Here is an 18,848-nt window from a genome sequence, read left to right on the forward strand (position 1 = left end):
TATAAGGGCATCCCCAACACTGATCCTTAAACTGTTCGCATACGTCTGGACCGCATGGTCTGGACGTATTGTGTCATCCAAAGCGGGCCGGTGTCGGTTCGCTGAGTGGCCCGGACGCACTTTCTCCCGCAAAATGAAAGCGGAGTTGGAGGGCTTTGCGGGAGTCCGAACAACAGCTACGTAGGACTCCGACAACCCCGGCCCACTAAATCCCCCCTTCGGTCTCATTTTCTTCCAATCCGCCCCTGCTTTGCATCAGCACGCCCCTCCTCTGATGTCGCAGCTATACCTCTTCGGTCGGCACACAGGCATCGCGGACCTCCGCAACCAGCACCCGCTCGCCTTTTAAGACGACACCCTTCACCCAGGACCCGTCCGTGGGCAAGTACACTCTGCCGCCCTTGTCGCCGTCATCCATGGCAGACACCACACACGGTAGGTGTTCGGTCAAATGACATTGAACTTATTTTCGAACTCCAAGTCATTGTTTTAGAGTACGAATGATGGAGGGATACTCGACCATGGCGAATGAGTTTTTGTGCGATGTGTGGTTGGCCGTATCCGCGGATTTCGTAGGCAGGAGCAGAGAAGGGCTCTTCTGGCAGCGCGTGCATGATACGTTTCACGCGCGAAGCACATTGCGCCGTACAATATGCACATCATCCATGATCGCAATGTGATGTCGTTATCGTATCGATGGTACGCCATCCAGACCACAGTCACCAAGTTCTATGACACAGTTGATATGTTGGAGGCAAGGTGGCCATTGCGTGCGGCAGCCGAGGAGATCGTAAGTTTTGCTTCTTCTTGCTCAACTTGTTGATAGGTTCATTCATTCATTCAATGTTGTTCTACATATTGTGCAGCCCGCACACGCTATCGTTATGTACAACAGGATACAGGGATGGTCATTTACGCACATAGACTGTTGGATGAAATTCCAGGGGCAGTATGTGTGAGACGGCATGATCATTCATGAAAAACTTTTGAACATTCGGCTATTTTGTTGAATTTAAACTATTGTTTTACTTGACTTATTTGCATGCTATGTACGGATAATCTGTGCTATTTTTTATCCAAACATTGATGAAACCCACTGTGTTTGCATGAATTTCGTCCAGTTAGTTGAATCCGGCTTGAAATGTTTGCGTGCAGCATTCGATGGCCGATGGCCAGCTCCCTCGTGTCCGTGTACTGGTCTCATGTTCGTGAACGGATGCCATAGCAAATTTACGGATCAACATTGAAGATGCCTAATGAAATTAAAGAAGGAAAGAATATACTCCCTCAGTCCCATAATGTAAAATCTTTTTTTAAGTCAAAAAACGCCTTACATCTTGTGACGGAGGGAGCAGATGCACCATGCATGGACTGTCAAAAAAAGAAAGCGGGTTTTACGAGTACGCTTCTGCCGTCGATGCGTCTGTGGCTGGCCCTCCTCGCCGCTCGACCTGGCACGAGGCAGGAGGCGAATCCTGTACGACCCGCTTGTGAGAGAGCTCTTCGTGGGGTGGCCCACCTGCCAGCCTCCCCATGCGGCCGGGTCGCACGTACGACCCGGTCGTACAGGATTATTTTGCCACGAGGCACAGCTCAGTCACAGTCACAGGGGATGAGGAGATGAGCGAGAGCTGCTAGGAGGAGGAGCGACACCACCCCATGGCTCCTCCTCAGTGCGCCGTCTCGTCGCCGCCCGCCCCCACCAATGCCGCCAATGCCGCCGGCGGAGGCAAGGGCAGGACGCAGCTGGCGGTGGCGCAGGTGAAGAAGCTCTGCAAGCAGGGGCGGCTCGAGCAGGCGCGGCGGCTGCTGCTGGACGCGCTGCCGCGCCCGCCGCCGACGCTGCTCTGCAACGTGCTCCTCATCGCCTACGTCGCCGCCGCGCTCCCGGACCACGCGCTCCGCCTCTACGCGCTCCTCAACCACGCCGCGCGCCCCGCGCCCCGCTCCGACCACTACACCTACTCGTGCGCGCTCACCGCCTGCGCCCGCTCCCGCCGCCTGCGCCTCGGGAGGTCCGTCCACGCGCACCTCCTCCGCCGCGCCCGCTCGCTCCCGGACACCGCCGTCCTCCGCAACTCGCTGCTCAACCTCTACGCCTCCTGCGCGAGGTACCGCCACGACGGCGTCGACGTCGTCCGCAGGCTGTTCGACGCAATGCCCAAGAAGAACGTCGTTTCGTGGAACACCCTCTTTGGCTGGTACGTCAAGACGGGGCGTCCCGATGAAGCCCTGGAGATGTTCCTGCGCATGCTGGAGGATGGCGTTAGGCCCACGCCGGTCAGCTTCGTGAACGTCTTCCCGGCGGCGGGGAGCGGCGATCCCAGCTGGCCATTCTTGCTCTATGGTTTGCTGATAAAGCATGGGGTGGAGTATGTCAATGATCTCTTTGTTGTCAGCTCGGCGATCGGCATGTTCTCTGAGATTGGCGATGTGCAGACAGCTCGGATGGTGTTTGACCGTGCTGCCAAGAAGAACATTGAGGTTTGGAACACGATGATCACTGGGTACGTGCAGAATGGGCAGTTTTCTGAAGCCATGGATCTCTTTATCCAGATACTGGGGTCTAAAGAGGTTCCATCGGATGTTGTGACTTTCTTGTCAGCCGTCACAGCGGCGTCGCAGTCACAAGATGTCAGGTTGGGTCAGCAACTGCATGGCTACTTGATGAAAGGAATGCACAGCACACTGCCTGTGATACTGGGTAATGCGCTTGTCGTGATGTACTCGAGATGCGGCAATGTTCAGACTGCATTTGAACTGTTCGATCGGTTGCCAGAGAAGGACATTGTTTCCTGGAACACCATGATCACTGCTTTTGTGCAAAATGATTTTGACTTGGAGGGCCTGTTGCTCGTTTATCAGATGCAGAAATCAGGTTTCATTCCTGATACGGTGACATTGACTGCAGTGCTGTCTGCAGCATCAAATACAGGAGACCTTCAGATTGGTAAACAGTCGCATGGGTATCTCATCAGACATGGCATTGAGGGCGAGGGCTTGGAGAGCTATCTAATAGACATGTACTCCAAGTCTGGCCGCATAGACATGGCTCAGAGAGTGTTTGATGGCTATGGGAATAACAGAGATGAAGTCACTTGGAATGCCATGATAGCAGGGTACACGCAGAGTGGCCAGCCTGAACAGGCAGTCTTAGCATTCCGGGCGATGATCGAGGCAGGTGTGGAACCTACTTCAGTGACACTTGCTTCAGTGCTTCCTGCTTGTGACCCCGTTGGAGGGGGTGTATGTGCAGGGAAGCAGATACATTGTTTTGCTCTGCGCCACTCCTTGGATACAAATGTCTTTGTAGGCACAGCTCTTGTTGATATGTACTCCAAGTGCGGGGAGATTTCTGCAGCAGAGAATGTCTTTGGTGGCATGACTGACAAGAGCACTGTCACCTACACGACAATGATCTCTGGTCTTGGCCAGCACGGTTTCGGCGAGAGAGCACTATCCCTCTTCTACTTGATGCGAGACAAGGGGTTAAAGCCTGACGCCGTGACCTTCCTGGCAACCATTTCAGCATGTAATTACTCTGGACTCGTCGATGAAGGTCTTTCTTTGTACAGGTCAATGGAAACATTTGGGCTTTTAGCTACCCCTCAGCACCACTGCTGTATCGTGGACTTGTTGGCTAAAGCCGGGAGGGTGGATGAAGCATACGACTTTGTAGAAAGCCTGGCTGAGGATGGGAACTTCATCGCCATCTGGGGATCGCTTCTGGCATCCTGCAAAGCGCAAGGCAAGATGGAGTTGGCAGCATGGGCGACTGAGAAGGTGCTCAACATTGAGAAGCAGTATGGTCATGCAGGCTACAATGTTTTGCTGTCGCAGCTATTTGCTGCTGAAGGTAACTGGAGTAGCGCTGATAGTCTGAGAAAGGAGATGAGATTGAGGGGGGCGAGGAAAGAGGTGGGTTCTAGTTGGATCAAAGTCCAGACTGCAGCATTGCAGGACAGATCTGTGGAGAGGAACCAAAAGCAAAATTTCCCCGAAAATGAGCATGTGTTCTCGATGCTGGATGGGGATACTTGCAGTACAAACGCAATCATTTAACAGTTTAAGTACTTATGGCACGGATAGATTGCAGATTTGTTGATACCTGGAGATTAGCAGGTGTCGATTAGCCCATACTGTCACGGATCGAACTCCTGCTGCCTGCGGTTGTCATGATTTGCCTTCTCCCAGAATACAACTCCTTTGGAGTCTTTGACTGGATGAAACATGAAACCCCAGCCTGCAGGCGAGGCTGCCATGGTGAAAAGGGGAGCAAGTGTGCCGAGACAACATCGCATGCTTCCATCGGAAATGAAACAAGTTGAGATCAATATAGGCATCCATCAGAGATGAAACAAGATGTTGAGATCGAGACCATGAACCACTGGGTGAAGAACCAGCTGCAGCGTGGACATCATTAATTCTGAGACCTGACATGTGAGTACGCCACTGTGAATGAAGTGTACATCAAATTTTTGTTCATACTTGTTGCTACCGAGACGCTGTAAACATTCATGTAAAATGTCAATTAAAGAAAAGTATCACAAGGTTATACTTATACAGCCAATTTAATGATGTTTCTTCAGCATTCTAGATATGAATGTAATATCTTAAATTAAGATCACATGATTACCCAGCTTGCACTCTGCACTCTGTACTAAAATATTTGGAATCACTCAGATCAAGGTAGCAAATTACTACAAGCCTCAAACGTACAGCCTGAAGCATCCCCATGATATAGCTGCAGAACAGTAGCTCGAATCCGTCAACAAAACCAGCAAAAGAACTGAAACGCCAGGGATACGCCAAAGCACTAAAGTTCAAATGAAACATTGAGCAAAAGAACCCAGCAGTGAAAGAATCATACTCCCTCTATTCCATAATTCTTGCCGTGGTTTTAGTTGAAACCACGACAAGAATTAACAATATGAGAATAAAGGTGATCACTGTAGTTATACAAATACAACAAAAATATCTCAATTGGATAAATCGGGCCTCCGGGTGGCAAATTACATGCCTCATTTGAGAATTTCAGTCTCAAACTTAGTTCGCTACAAGATACAAAACTTGCTGGAATGGTGACATTATCTATTGGTTTGCTCAAGTATGCTTCAGCTGACTTTACTTAGTTGGAGTGGTTGTCCTATGAAACATCACCCACCAGATCACCAGCCTGTGATTGGTGATGATGAATTCGCCAATGGTGTAGCAGGTAATGTTCAAGATTTTATCCTTAATCCTATGTTGATATCTTACTTGCTCTGTGAATCACAAAATTGCCCATATTCACATTCGCAAAGACCCATCCTCACCTGAAATTTTAATTCAGAAAGGGGGTGAGTAAACCAGCCACATCAAATACCTTATGGTGTGGTATATAGTGATGCAAATTGACAGCAGACCTTTCGTAAAGTGAAGGAAACTCGTCGCGAATTTCTTTTAATGACTTGACCAGCCACGTCATCAATCTACAAGGATCACATTACAACATTATACAATGTTGCATCATTTGGTATTAAATACAAGAGAAGAATTGGCAAAGACTTATTTATAAGGTTGATTTTTTATCCAACATATACATGATTCCTGTGAATAAAAATGAAGTTCAGTCGTTAATTTATGTACCTTGGCGGTTGAATTACTGTATGAGAAATGGTATGTTTAGAGCTGGAGTACGACAAGTTAACTATTTGGCACTTACAGAGATTACTAGCTAACTTGTGTATTCGTATTACTGTATGTTCAATGTTATGCTTAAAGGAGGAACAAAATACTGACTTAAATACCTTATGGTGTGGTATATAGTGATGCCAAGCATATCGACCTTCTCCAGACATGAGTAACATTGACCGAGGAGGTAGAAATACAGATTTCCGTATGCATTGTGGATCTTGGATGCTACCTTCATCAGTTCCATTGACCACACTTGGAGCACGCCAACTGCCTTTCGGGTATTGTCTGAACTCCATAATGCAAGGTCCAGCCAAAGAAAGACTAAAAATCATTTCTTCGAATGCTGAGTGTGTGTCTATGTGTGGAGACAAACCTACACCACAAGGATATTCATTTACCTGTAAGCACAATCAGGTTAATTCTATCATCAGTTGTCAACCGCTAATACTGTTAGTGATAGATAAGTAAGAAAAGAAATCCGTAATTAGACCGTGACCAAACCAACAACAGGAAATTTAAGCTACAGTTGCCACGTTCAGTGGAAACCAAAACAGTGGTAGGAACATGGAAACTTACCGTCAATTGATCCACCAGTTTTCCAGTACAATTCTTCACACCAGGGAATGTCACAATTTTGTCAAGGATTTTTGAAACAAAAGATGGCAATTCACCCAAAAACTGCTTCGAATCAACATTCCTGGTCTGTAAAGTCAACAAAACCTCGTTACAATGTAACTTTGAGCAGCCTTCACATCAAGGTTTGATGATTAAAGGTAAGGAGTGGCAAAGGAGATAGGAACTATGGAAAATTGTTCATGGTACATAAACCATCCTTTTGTACAGAAGAAGTTAAGTTGACTGCATATCATTTCACGGTGAAACTATGGAAAGTAGTTCTTGTTACATAAACAATCCCTATTCTTTTGTCCAATTTCCATTTTGTACACAAGGCTAAGGATAAGAATTTGCCAAAATGGCAGGCGAGCACTGATGCTACGGAGTTAACAATGGCAGGCAAAATGCAATTGACATTTCTTTTAGTGGGAACCTTTTTCATTTTGTACTGAAGAAAGAATTACTATATCCTTAGACAGTACATGAACTTATTGTACCAAATAAAACAGTACAAACTTATTAGACAAAACAAGGTAACCAATAGATAGATAGAACTAACTAATTGCAAAAAGGCAAGCGTAGTCACAGAGGGAAGGACAATCCGGACGATCATATACTTACAAGATCGAACTTACTTCATACAGAAATTCATAACCGTAATGCTGAACTCGCCTTTTCGCCAACCTTTTCCACGGCCTACTGTCCACGGCTGCAAGAAGCTCCTGCAGAAGGAGCAAAATTACAGACGCTGCTCAACCCAAATTTATTAGCAGCAAGCAAGCCGCCAATGGACGCTGAGACTCCAGTTCACGGACCTGTTCCTCGGCGGCAGTGACGAACTCCTGGACCAAGTGAACGCCCGGGATGCCGAGCTCCGACGACGAGAGGGCCACCGGGGGAGCGGAGACGGCGACGGGGGCCTTGGGCGGGGCGGGCACCGAGTAGCGCATGTGCAGCACGCGGCCCGCGAGGCGGGCGCAGGGGCGCCCGTGGAGCGCGGCCATCGCGGCCCCCGCGGCGGCGGGCTCGCGGAACCGGACGATGACGCGCGCGCCGCTGTCGTCGGCGGCGCTGACCGCCTCGACCTCCCCGAAGGCGCCGAAGGCCGCGGCGACGTCGTCGTGGGTCAGCCCCACCGCCGGCCCGCAGTTGGCCACGTACAGGACGGCGCTGGGAGCGGGGAGCGCGGCGGCGTCCTCGGCCGTGGGCGGCGGGCGCGTGTACCCAGACTTGGCCATCTGCGGTGTCGCGTCGCGGCAGCCGGAGATCGAGTAGAGGGAGAGGGGAACGAGCACGCGAGCGGCAGTGGCGGCGCGGCGGGCAGTCGTGTCGCGGCTTTCCTTTTCCCCGCGCGACGGCCCAGTTTCGGCCGTTTTTGCTCAGGGTGTTACATAAACGGGAATTTCATACAGAACCTCATAAGTTCGCAAATGACTAGAGAACAGGGATAGTTCCCACATTCCAAACACAACCACGGAACTTCGACAAAATGCCTCAGAAGGGGAATTTCGGCTCTATTTGGATTGGAGCCCATGAATATCACTGGAAACCTTTCAGTTTCTGCGGGTATCAAGGAAAAACTCCCAAGGTTTCCGGACCCCAAGCGTATGCGAGCACCAAGGCAATGGCATTGCAACAGTGAGAGCAATGAACAGTTAAAAAACAATGTAGAATCTGGGATAGTTGTAACTCTAAGACACGCTGAGTCCGGATTCCAAAGGCTCGAAAAGCTTCACCAAGTGAACACAACCAGATAATGCTGTAACGATCGATTCTATTATATATCATAGAGTTCGAGACTGTCTTGACAATCAGGGACCCAATGGAGCAACGCAAATGCAGCAACATTGCAGGAAAGAAAAAGGAAACCAATAGCCAGAACCATCGCAACTCCGGTTTCGCCAGTACAAATAATTTATCCCGGCAATGAATGGCATTCCTCCGAGTCCACGCTAAAATATGCTCCCATAATCTTTTCTGGGAAGGGACGAGGGTAGCCCGCCCGTCGTAAACGGATGCACGCCTGATCCTCCTGCGCAAATTAGGACAACTTACTTAAGAATACCAAAAGAAAAGGTGCTTCTCGAATCCGCTAAAAGGGTTCGGAAATTACCCCAGGGCACTCCCTCACCCATGCCATAGGGAGGCCATGCAGGCTGCCCGCTTTGGTGACTCCCCATCGGTGGCCGCATATGACTGTTAGTTGGCTGGTTGTATCTCGGTTGAAGAAATTGATGGCGACCTCGGAGACTTTGCTGAGGATAGTTCGGAGGGTTGAAACCACCGTAATTGATTGGAACAGTAGGACGGGTGCCCCTCCCATGGGAGCCTGAGTGAAGTTGCTGACCCGCTCCGTAGCTACGAAGCGCAACAAAAGTAATTAGTTGGCATAACTTGGAAAGGAGCAGATCATATAACATGGATTGTTGTGTCTTGATTCTTGAACTGAAAAGACCGATCTTGTGAAGCAAAAAAAGGGACATCTCAAGATATTCTGTCAGGTGGGTTCTTGTTTTGACAAAAACTCATTTAAAAAATTTAGAACACAATACCTTTGGCTTGTCGGTAAAGGGTTAGAGCTTGCAAAGTTGTGGCTTTGGGCACGGGTTGATCTGGCAGATCCGCCTGGCTGACCAGTTGCATCTCTAATATGAAGGCTGCTGCTTAAATCAGCTGACAATGAATTGTCTTCTTGCAATAGTGACTCATCACTGCAAAATAGAACAGTGTAACCATTTGTATTCAGACTAACTTTACAGGAAGCAATTTGAGCACACAATTCCTTACCTATAATTAGGATCCCAATCAGAAGGATCAAGTGTTGATGGAGCTGATGTATCCGGTAATACGTCAAATGAGGGCAAAGGTGGAGCATTATGTGAATTATATGCTTGGGAAGGCCCATGACTAGAAGAAGCCTCCACGGAAAAACCACTCCTGGAAGCTATTTGTGGTCTCCAACTAGAATGACCAGAACTAGGTAATGAATGCTGAGAGTAGCCAGCATGTCCGCGAATATAGGCATCCGAATGACTAAAACTGACACCATCTCCATGTCGTCCTTGTCCATGCTGAGATGCATATTCATGTGGTGGCATCGGCATGTTCTTCCTCTTGCTGTATTGGCCTACTGGTCCAGCTTTTCCCAATGGGGAGCCATGAATGCCTCCACTCGCAGGAGAACCAGAGCCATGCTTCCCAGTAGAATTAGCCGGGGTATGCATCTGGTAGTTTGGTGGGGTAAATTGTGATGGACTGGCACCAAGAGACATAGGCCCCATACTTCCAGGGCTCAATCGAATGCCTCTATCGTAAGAGAGACGAGGTCTCAGCCTAATATCTGGACTAGAGCTAACATGTGAAAATCCAGAAGGACCTACTGGTGAGTAATACATGTTGCCATTATAAACATCACCATAGCTTCCATAGCTGCTAGCAAGACCAGCATTGCCAGCATAGCTACCATGGCTACCAAGACTTCCATAACTACTCCCATAAGAAAAAGGCATTTTTGGAGGATAGGGGTTATTAGGAGGTAGACATCTGTTCACACTTCCAACCTAAAAAAAATTAGAACACGGGACATTTCAGTTTTAATGGACAAGAAAGATACCATAGGATTATAATTCTGCAAATTTAACTCAGGAGCAACATAAGAGAGTAGTTATCACCTGAGGGGAAAGACCTGCAACTAACCAGTGACCTCCTCCTGGATTGTGATCAACTGCTGCAGCATGAGCAACAGGCTACAACACAAATCAAAAACAGGATAGGTTTGAGAAAGAAAGAAAGATTGAATGAATGTGTTTACAAGCTAAAACTAAACTGTCTTTTAATTAAGGTAGAAAGCTATCTTATATCTACTAAGATCAACGATGCAACCTGTAGAACAACACTAGTGTACACAGGGAGCATTTTACATATTGATAGGTTTGTCGATTGGTGTATGTCTGTATGAAAGAGACAGGAAATTAAGTTAACTATCCGCAGACCATTGATCATTATCCTCAACGAGGCAATATGCCAACAAAAATTCACAACCTAATCTTATTTTTATGCAAATATACTTGTCATTCCTCCAAAGATAGATAATTTCAAACCCCAAAGCAGAAGCACGTCATCTAGCTTAATTTCAATTTCCTTCTTTGATAAATACGAAGTTAAGACACTAGAAGTAAAACCGTACTCACAATTCTTGGAGTCTCAGAGACGGGCTCGTATGGACCAGTAAAAGGTTCGCCTGTAATGAATGGATGGCCTGACGCCTGAAATAGGATTGTACAAATCATGTCCTTGCACATGGATCTGAATTATGTGAAATTACCAACTTGTACGTAAGAATAAATTGTGTTTTCATGAGTAAAATCTAGTAAAAATATATATATACTGTTATAGAAAGAAATGACGATTCATCAACTTAACCTGACATAATAGACTCTAATGAGATTGAAAATATTGAAGTCTCAACCTTTACATAAAGGCCAAGGCAATACAATTGCACAACTAGCATGGGAATACCTGAAATGGCGACCATCGCTTATTTGGATCAAATTCAAGAAGTCCCCTCAAGAAATCAACTAACAGCACGCGATCTGCTTTTTCTGTCTCTGAATCAAAATGCAACACCTGAGAACATGATATCAAACTTGCAAGCTGTACTCTAAGAGCTCTATGCTGCAGATTCAAGATAGTTGTACTCTAATACCAAGCCCAAATTGAAGCAAATATCCCTACAATGTCTATACTCCATAGTCCATACTAATGACCACTAACCCTGAGTCAAGTTGCAACCAGTTTATCATTCGTGTTACTGATCGAAAGCAGCACAACGCCTAACTATAACAAGATAACCTTTATAGGGGCACAATGCATTGCTTTCAAAGACGAAATTACAACTCAAGAGGACACCAGCATGTACGGCAAATTAAAAAAACAATACTGACAGGGAGCAGATTGAAAGGGCTCCCTCTAGTTCCCAAAAAATGTCATTTCAGATACTAGCAGTCTAAAAAGCACAACTTTGACTACCATGTTTTATTATAATATCCAAAAAGCCTGACAAAACTACAATTTACTAAAGCACATTTGATAATATAAGTTACACATGTGATTTCCAAAATCCGATCAAGATATTTATAAAGATAACAGTAGTCAAACTCAAAAGTTTGACTGCAGCTATGTCAAAAGTGACACGTTGTGAGCAGGAGGAAATATCAACGAGGGTACATATGGTACTGATCTGAAGCCTATTCTAGGCAACAGCTAAGAAGCCAAAATCTATTCACAGAACTAAGGAGACGACAAAAAGACAAACCTGGCAATTTTGTATTGTCCCAAGGATAGGTATATATTAGTTGGTCCAACCTTTGCTGTGGGAAGTACCATTTCCCTAATTTCGGCCTTTTGGTCTCCCTCTGGTATAGATAGCAAGGCAGAGCATTAAGATAGTCTATAATACGACAGAAATCAATGTTATTTTGTCGAACCACAAGAAACTTACCCCCTCAACCTCGTCTTCACTTAACATTCTGTATGCAGTGCCAGGGCCATCATGTGGCCCAATACCCAGATAACTACTTCCAACATGTTTAAAAAATTTAGTAGTATTCTTAGCTTCCCTTAGCAAGTCATCTGGTGGTTGCCCCCTATAAATGTTTTATTCAAAGGAACAAAAAAAACAAGCATTATAACATGGTAAAGCTCGCCTGTGTAAATTTCTTAACTGACCAAAAGAACTAAAAGGGTAAGATTATAACAACAGTAAACTCAGCAGAGGCATCTGCTATAGCATGCTGACATGTACTTAATAGTATGTAGATACAGAACTAGGAGAGAAAATTATAGGTACAGGACCTACCCGAGAATCTTTAGCATACGCTTAAGCACATCATATTCTGATGCCCCAGGAAATAAGGGTAGACCTATAAACAATTCGGCAACTATGCAACCGAATGACCACATATCAATCGCAGTAGTATATCTGTAACTGTTAAGGCTCACGTAATTTGAAAAGGCAAAAAGAACTTCATTGAAGAAAGCATTGCTCTTTATAATAATAATAAATATAAAAGAGCATTCCAGAAAATGTTGAGCAAGATCCTTATGGTGAATGATATGCAACAACTTGCCCTGTATATAGGATACGGATAGCCAAGGAGAACTTCTGGAGACCTGTAATAGCGGCTCTAGCAAAAAGGAAGGGTCGAAGTCTTACTTTCAAATAACAAACATTACTTGAATAAAAAAAGGGTTTAATTATGATGTTACAGAAGTTTAAAGAAACCTGGATGTATGAGTACACAGTTTTACCCTCCAGGCATGCTGATCCAAAATCAATAACTTTCACTGCTGCAGCTGTTTTTGCACTGTAAATTCATTGTACAACCTCAAGCAATAGTTAGCCAGGGAAAATACCATCCAAAACATAATAGTGTAAAATTCAATACTGATAGGGGCTACTCACGTCGGAGCTAAGAGGATATTTTCTGGTTTCAGATCGCAGTGAATGATGCCACCATCTCTCATCACTATCATGGCATCCAATATCTGAAAACGTAAAACAAGATCAAGTAACAGGTACTAGGTTACTAGTTAATGGGAAATGCATACTAAGACCATACCTGTTTTGAGAAGGCCTGTACAAATTGCACTTTCAATCCTCTTAAATGATTCCTTTTTAAAAGCTCATACCTATAATCTCGAAGTTCATAGTGCAGTCTGAACAAAACTAAAAAGGAATGAACCTACAACCGAAAAGGTTCGACAGAAGTAAACTTACAGATTTTGACCAAGCATTTCAAAGGCAATACACAGGTGATTTTGGAATGAGAGATAATCTAGCATTCGGACAATGTTGTGCTTATCATCAGGATCAAATTTCTGATTTAGCTGCAAGCATAGCCACAACTAAAATGGTGAGCCATCGCATATATTAATGAAAAAAGTTCCTAATGGGCTATCATACCGTTCTCAACAGTGAAACCTCCATTATGGCCTGCTGATAAAACGCAGGCTGGTTTTTTATAACCTTCACAGCAACATACTTGTTGGTTTCTGTGTCCCAGCATTTCACAACTTGGCCAAACGTGCCTTGGCCAAGCATTTCCTTGACAACGAACCTGAGTATCAAAATGAGAAAGAGGTACAGTTCAACGATATGCTAGTCATGCTCAGCCGCAGCTTTCCAGACTCTCGGAACAGCAAATGCTGAGACAGCCAATTCCGATTTATTAACAGAACTTCCGGACATGACATGAAAATTGGAGACGCCAGTTCATCTAACTTAACTGCATATGTATAAGCATAATCTTCAATTACTTCTCAACAAACATGCCTTAGCGAATTTCAAGATGAACATACTTGTTTATTGATCACTGGTCAGGATGTATAAAGCCTTTTTCACATACTCCCTCTGATCCAAATTAATTGGTGCAGCCTCTATACAATGTAAAATGGACACTGTATAGAGGCTTGGTCAATTAATTCAGATCGGAGGGAGTAACTGATTCTGGAAGAGTAATACCATCCCCTATAATAGTCTACTAATTTATACAGTAACAGTGCATGATGCACTAAAAAGATGGACAGGAAGATGAAACAAAGCTAATGAGCACATCAAACACCAAGTCTGGGGAAAATTTACCTCCGATTTGATGTCTTGTTGACCAACTCCAGGTTGACATACAATATGAGGTCCCAATTTGCATTATCAACTCCATCATTGTGGGCCGGGGTCGAAGGATGGGTGAGAAAGCGCTTTGGGTTTAGTGTCTCTGAGTACTTAAACTCAGGGTGGCATCTTTCAAAAGTGTTAATGATGTCCGCCGTTAGCCTTGCAACGCACTACACGATAAGAAGTGTCAGCTGGCAGCTGAAGGACAAAAGCATATGGAACAAGAGTTGTAACGAACAAGTGAGACAGCATCTCGATGTCTCGATATGGTAATATCGAATCGTTTATAGCGCATACAAACAAACTAGTGAGAATGTTCGCCCATAAATGTCGCTTAAAAGTGCATGGACGGTGTCTTATTCAAATGCATGGATTGTGTCTTATCCAAATGCACATCAAACTTGGAGAACTTTACCTACAACATTTCTTAGCTGAACAGTGAGCACTATTAGGACTTAGGGTGGATGCTGAAGTGGCTACAAATGAGTGCTGTACCTCGGAACATTCTTACTAGCTAAATATAGTTTGGTACGTACATTTTTCTCCCCATTTGTGATCCCCCCTTCAGTTGCACTTAATGAGTACAGTACAAGACACTACAAACTTGACGGGCAAACAACAACGCCATCTTATATGAAACTCCAGCACTCTAAACCTGTTAGTTCATAGAGACGAAACTAAGAGCATTTGACTAAACATGCTAGCAAGGAGCAAGGAAGCAACAGTGGTAATGGACTAGTGCTACGATGAGCAGTCAAAAGCTACATCAACATGGTAAGCTGAATTCAGCAACATCCAAGAGCCAGCCTGTGGTAAGGAACATGGCAAATAGGAGGAGAATGAGGCGTACCGGTTTCCTCTTGACGCCATGAAGCTTGCTTATGCGTGCGGCAACGCCACTGCCCGACCCCGACGGGGACGGCTCAGCCGCCCCCGCCCCTGCGCCCGCGACGAAGGGCCGGAACACCGTGCCCTCGCTGGGCGCCCACGCCGGCGCCGCGTCCTTCCCCTGCCTGCCGCTCCCCTCCATACGCGCGCGCGGGCGGGGCAGCTAGCCTACTCCGAGGCCGCGCGGGGAGATCTCGCCCTCGCGGCCGACGCCCACCGCCACGCGCCCCCGACTCCGAGCCCGGCCCGAGCGGCGACGATCACAGCGTCCGCGGGAGCAGCCGAGCAGCCGCCGGAGGAGTCCAGCTCCATCCTAGGCTGCGTCCGCGGCGGCCATCCCGATCCCCCGGCGCGACGCGACGCGACGGGCGGCAATTCCGTGCCCCGGCGGCGGAATTGGGATCGGATTGGGCCCGGCGGGGTAGGGTTTTGTCCCGTTTGTTTGTTAATTACTGCAACAACGGCGGATGAAACGAAACAGAAATAATCGCGGGATGAAGAGAGAGAGAGAGAGAGAGAGAGAGAGAGCAGTGGGTGGGAGGGAGGGAGGAAGAGGGTGGACTGGCTCCGGATTTGGATCCCCGATTCGGCGGCCCGGAAACTAGGGATTCCTCTCGGGGGGGAGGATGGAAGGGGGGTGACGCGGCCTGGGAGGCGAGCTGGCTCCTCGACGGGGGGCGGATGGATTCCCTTCCGAAATTTCTTCCTTCCCTCCCCGGTCGTGTTCCTCCGCCTCGCCTCGGCTATTTTCCTTTTCTTTTCTTTTCTTTTCTTTTCTTCTGCCCCCTGTTTTGTTTTGTTTTCCCGTCGTGTGGAGAGAGGATACTGTGGGCGGGCGATGGCGATTGGGTGTTTGATTATCGACGACTGGTTAATGGGAGGATAAGCACCAACCAACCTTCCCGTTTTTTGTTACTCGCCTGCTCCTAGGCGTCTCCCCTCTCGGGCTTTTTTTAATTTTATTCCGGCTGACTGCGCTGCGCTACGCTGGCCGTTGTTTTTAGCCGTGAGACCTCGGTGTGGGCGTGTCTGCGCGTGGGCCATACGTGTCAGTGGTCAGCTCAGGCCTCAGGGGACGCGCGCGATGTATCCAACGGCGGGCGCGTGGTTGACAATGAAGGGTGGATGCGTTGCCTGCCTGCTGGCCCCGCGCGTCGCGACGTAGGGGGCGGTGTGCCCGTGGAGCCCGCGTGTCAGTGGCGTGCGAGGTAGGCCGGCTGCCTGTCCCGTCGTGGATTCTGCCGATAAAGCTGTCCAGGTGACATGGCGCATTGTCCCGTGAACCCGGTCCAGGTGGCTGGTGGCATGCACATGCACCGTTTGTCCTTTTCCTCCCCCCCTTTTTTTTATTACAAGCGGGCGCAGACGAGATGGTGAGGCGCCGCCACCGTATCCGTGTGTCCACTCGACTGTGTTCAAAGTTGAATCGGTCAACCTAATAACCATGCCAATTACGTGGAAGTACAAGTGCGCACGCATAACTCCACCCACACGCCAAGAGATTGTTCTTCACTACGCATCGAGTCTCCTTGCTTATCTAGATTCTTCTGTACTTTTGTTTGGGTGATATGCATTGTACGCATGGGTTAAAACAGGTTACGTGGTGGGTTGACCGCGCATCACTGCCATCCAATTATGGGCGTCTCATGCACCTTCCTCCTCTCCATTGCTCTTTTATCATATTCTTTGATGTTTTTATGTTCGAGGCACTTCGAGAAACGGTCATACGAAAGAATATTTGACTGGATTATACTCCCTCCGTTCTTAAATATAAGTCTTTGTAGAGATTTCACTATGAATCATTTACGGATGTATATAGATGCATTTTAAGTTTAGATTCATTCATTTTGTTTCGTATGTAGTCCATCTAGTGAATCTCTACAAAGACTTATATTTAGGAACGGAGGGAGTAGAATATTAAGGAAATACCCTGTTGTTGCTGACTTGTGACTTCCTAGACCTATATGATGCGGAAAAACTTGCTCACACACTTCATGATGAGCTGTTGCTGCTATTTATTTCCTTGTGAGTCTTGACCATGATGATAGCCCTGGGAACATGGCAAACTTCTCATGTGTCAAGCTGGACCGTGATAAGAACCATGTTACAATTTCACTGCTCCTCAAAAATGGTCAATAGATTGTCGAAAGAGAAGCATGGCATCCAAAAATATAGAAGTAGTTATGATCATCCGGTTATCTAATTTGTTTATGGCTAACAATTGAGTAACACAGATGATTATGAGTCTCATAAATTGATTTTATATGAAGATACGACTAAAAACGTATAGAGAAAATGATGTTGATTCTAGAAATTACGCTAGACCTAGAGTTAGACTCCTGAGCAAGAGCCATTTCCTCCCTATTATCATAAGTATCTTGCTCCTAGGTAAGGGGATTGTTTATTGGTGATGTCACGGTTGTGTAGGTTTTTCTATAAAACACAACCTAACTTTTTTAATGAAGAACACACAGGTTTGTAGGTGTCCCATGAAGCGAACATTATGGGGATCTTTGAATTGTAGGATTTTCATAGACCGTTAGCGGATTGGGACTACTAAATTATTGTGAAATCTATTTATATGACCTCCGTTCCATAGGAATCTCAATATGAGCTTAAACCTCATTTTGTTTCTCCCCGGGGAAATCCAATGCACTTTTACTCTATCTCACTCTACAGTCTCTCCTCGATTACCAATACTGCTTGTGTTTATTTCCTACGCACTCTCAAAAGGCACATCTCACAATGTTTTCATTGTTTTAAAATCACATAAGAATTCATAGTTCTCCTCAATCTTATGTCTTTCTTTTTTTCAAGAATTACATTTTACCTATTTATGTGATATCAAATCCATGCTATCCTAAGACTCTATATGCTTTTTTTGAAGGCCGAGGGAAGAAAAGCCCTATTTAGTGCTTAAAGCGCCGATTTTGGGCTCTTCGGTACATGGAGCTCACACAACCATTCATTTGTCAGTTCTAACGGGGTCGACTCATGTTCTTTATTTTTCCCTCAATGGTTTTGGCCTTTCAGTTTTAGGGTTGAGTTTTCTGGTTTCTTTTGGATTGGGCTTTGTTCAGGTTTTTCAGTTTACATTCCTTTTTTCATTTTTTACTCTATTTTCCTTTTATTGTTTACCTCATTAAAATTTCGTGAACATTTTCCACCTGTGATTTTATTTTCAAATATCTGAACATTTTTCAGATCTCCGAACATTTTTTTAAATACGTGATTTTTTTATGCAAACTCTTCCACAATTTTTTGAATATTTATTAAATACGTGAACTTTTTAAACTCACAAATTTTTTCAAATTCATGATTTTTTTTCAAATCTGTGAACATATTTTGAATGAATGGATATTTTCCAAATTTGTGAACACCTTTTCAAATCAATGGATTTTTTAATCCTGTTTCTTTTTCACATCCATGAACATTTATCGAATTCGCCAACATTTTCAAACCCGCAAACAATTTTGAATAGATGAACATTTTTTGACATTCTCACCTTTTAAAAATACACAAACATTTTTAAGAAATAATTAACAAAAGAAAACCGCCTAGTTTTTGACATAGTAGTCAGGCAAGCGATATTTTTTCTTCAAAATTGGCGATGGCATGAGCCGATCAAGCGTTGTAACCAATATTTTTTTATTCTAAACACACTTTATTTATTAACCATAGTCCAAATACATTGAGATACAACTTAGGTCCGGAGTATCGAGGAGCCATAAATGGCGTCTGAAAGAAAGTCCTAAAGTATGCTTAGCGAGGCTATGTGCCTGGATATTAGAAGCATACCCCTGTCCATGGCTAGTCCTCTTGTGATACTCCAGTCCTTCAGATCTCTCTTTTACGTACTCCTCCCATGTCAAGTACGGGTTACCCTAGCCTTTTTGACATCATGTGCACGCTTTAGCCGTCTGCTATGCACTAGAGCTTCTGGAGGTCTGCGCTGAATATGCCCAAACCATATGAGACGATGTTGGCCAAGCTTCTC

The 18,848-nt window shown here is 45.6% G+C and overlaps 3 protein-coding genes across 3 annotated transcripts; 1 reads left to right on the top strand and 2 right to left on the bottom strand.

Moving 5' to 3' along the window:
* The first annotated feature begins 1,595 nt into the window (after positions 1-1,595).
* Positions 1,596-4,591, top strand: LOC123190280 (pentatricopeptide repeat-containing protein At3g22150, chloroplastic). Its single transcript, XM_044602892.1, has one exon. It carries the CDS (start codon positions 1,660-1,662, stop codon positions 4,060-4,062), a length of 2,403 nt encoding a protein of 800 aa, XP_044458827.1. The 5' UTR covers positions 1,596-1,659; the 3' UTR covers positions 4,063-4,591.
* Positions 4,592-4,856: 265 nt separating this feature from the next.
* LOC123190281 (alkylated DNA repair protein ALKBH8 homolog) lies at positions 4,857-7,675 on the bottom strand. Its single transcript, XM_044602893.1, has 6 exons — positions 7,107-7,675; positions 6,927-7,013; positions 6,253-6,378; positions 5,790-6,074; positions 5,406-5,471; positions 4,857-5,315 (listed from the first exon to the last, which is right to left on the bottom strand). The coding sequence occupies exons 1-6, from the start codon at positions 7,527-7,529 to the stop codon at positions 5,256-5,258; spliced, it is 1,047 nt and encodes a 348-aa protein (XP_044458828.1). The 5' UTR covers positions 7,530-7,675; the 3' UTR covers positions 4,857-5,255.
* Positions 7,676-8,045: 370 nt separating this feature from the next.
* Positions 8,046-15,605, bottom strand: LOC123190279 (dual specificity protein kinase YAK1 homolog). Its single transcript, XM_044602891.1, has 18 exons — positions 14,814-15,605; positions 13,934-14,133; positions 13,256-13,409; positions 13,070-13,179; positions 12,912-12,981; positions 12,755-12,837; positions 12,575-12,656; positions 12,436-12,476; positions 12,149-12,271; positions 11,792-11,936; positions 11,606-11,705; positions 10,810-10,898; positions 10,482-10,556; positions 9,963-10,037; positions 9,079-9,851; positions 8,844-9,002; positions 8,405-8,649; positions 8,046-8,323 (listed from the first exon to the last, which is right to left on the bottom strand). The coding sequence occupies exons 1-18, from the start codon at positions 14,991-14,993 to the stop codon at positions 8,244-8,246; spliced, it is 2,784 nt and encodes a 927-aa protein (XP_044458826.1). The 5' UTR covers positions 14,994-15,605; the 3' UTR covers positions 8,046-8,243.
* Positions 15,606-18,848: the final 3,243 nt, after the last annotated feature.

Source organism: Triticum aestivum, chromosome 2A, assembly GCF_018294505.1.
Source record: "Triticum aestivum cultivar Chinese Spring chromosome 2A, IWGSC CS RefSeq v2.1, whole genome shotgun sequence".
Lineage (NCBI taxonomy): Eukaryota > Viridiplantae > Streptophyta > Magnoliopsida > Poales > Poaceae > Triticum > Triticum aestivum.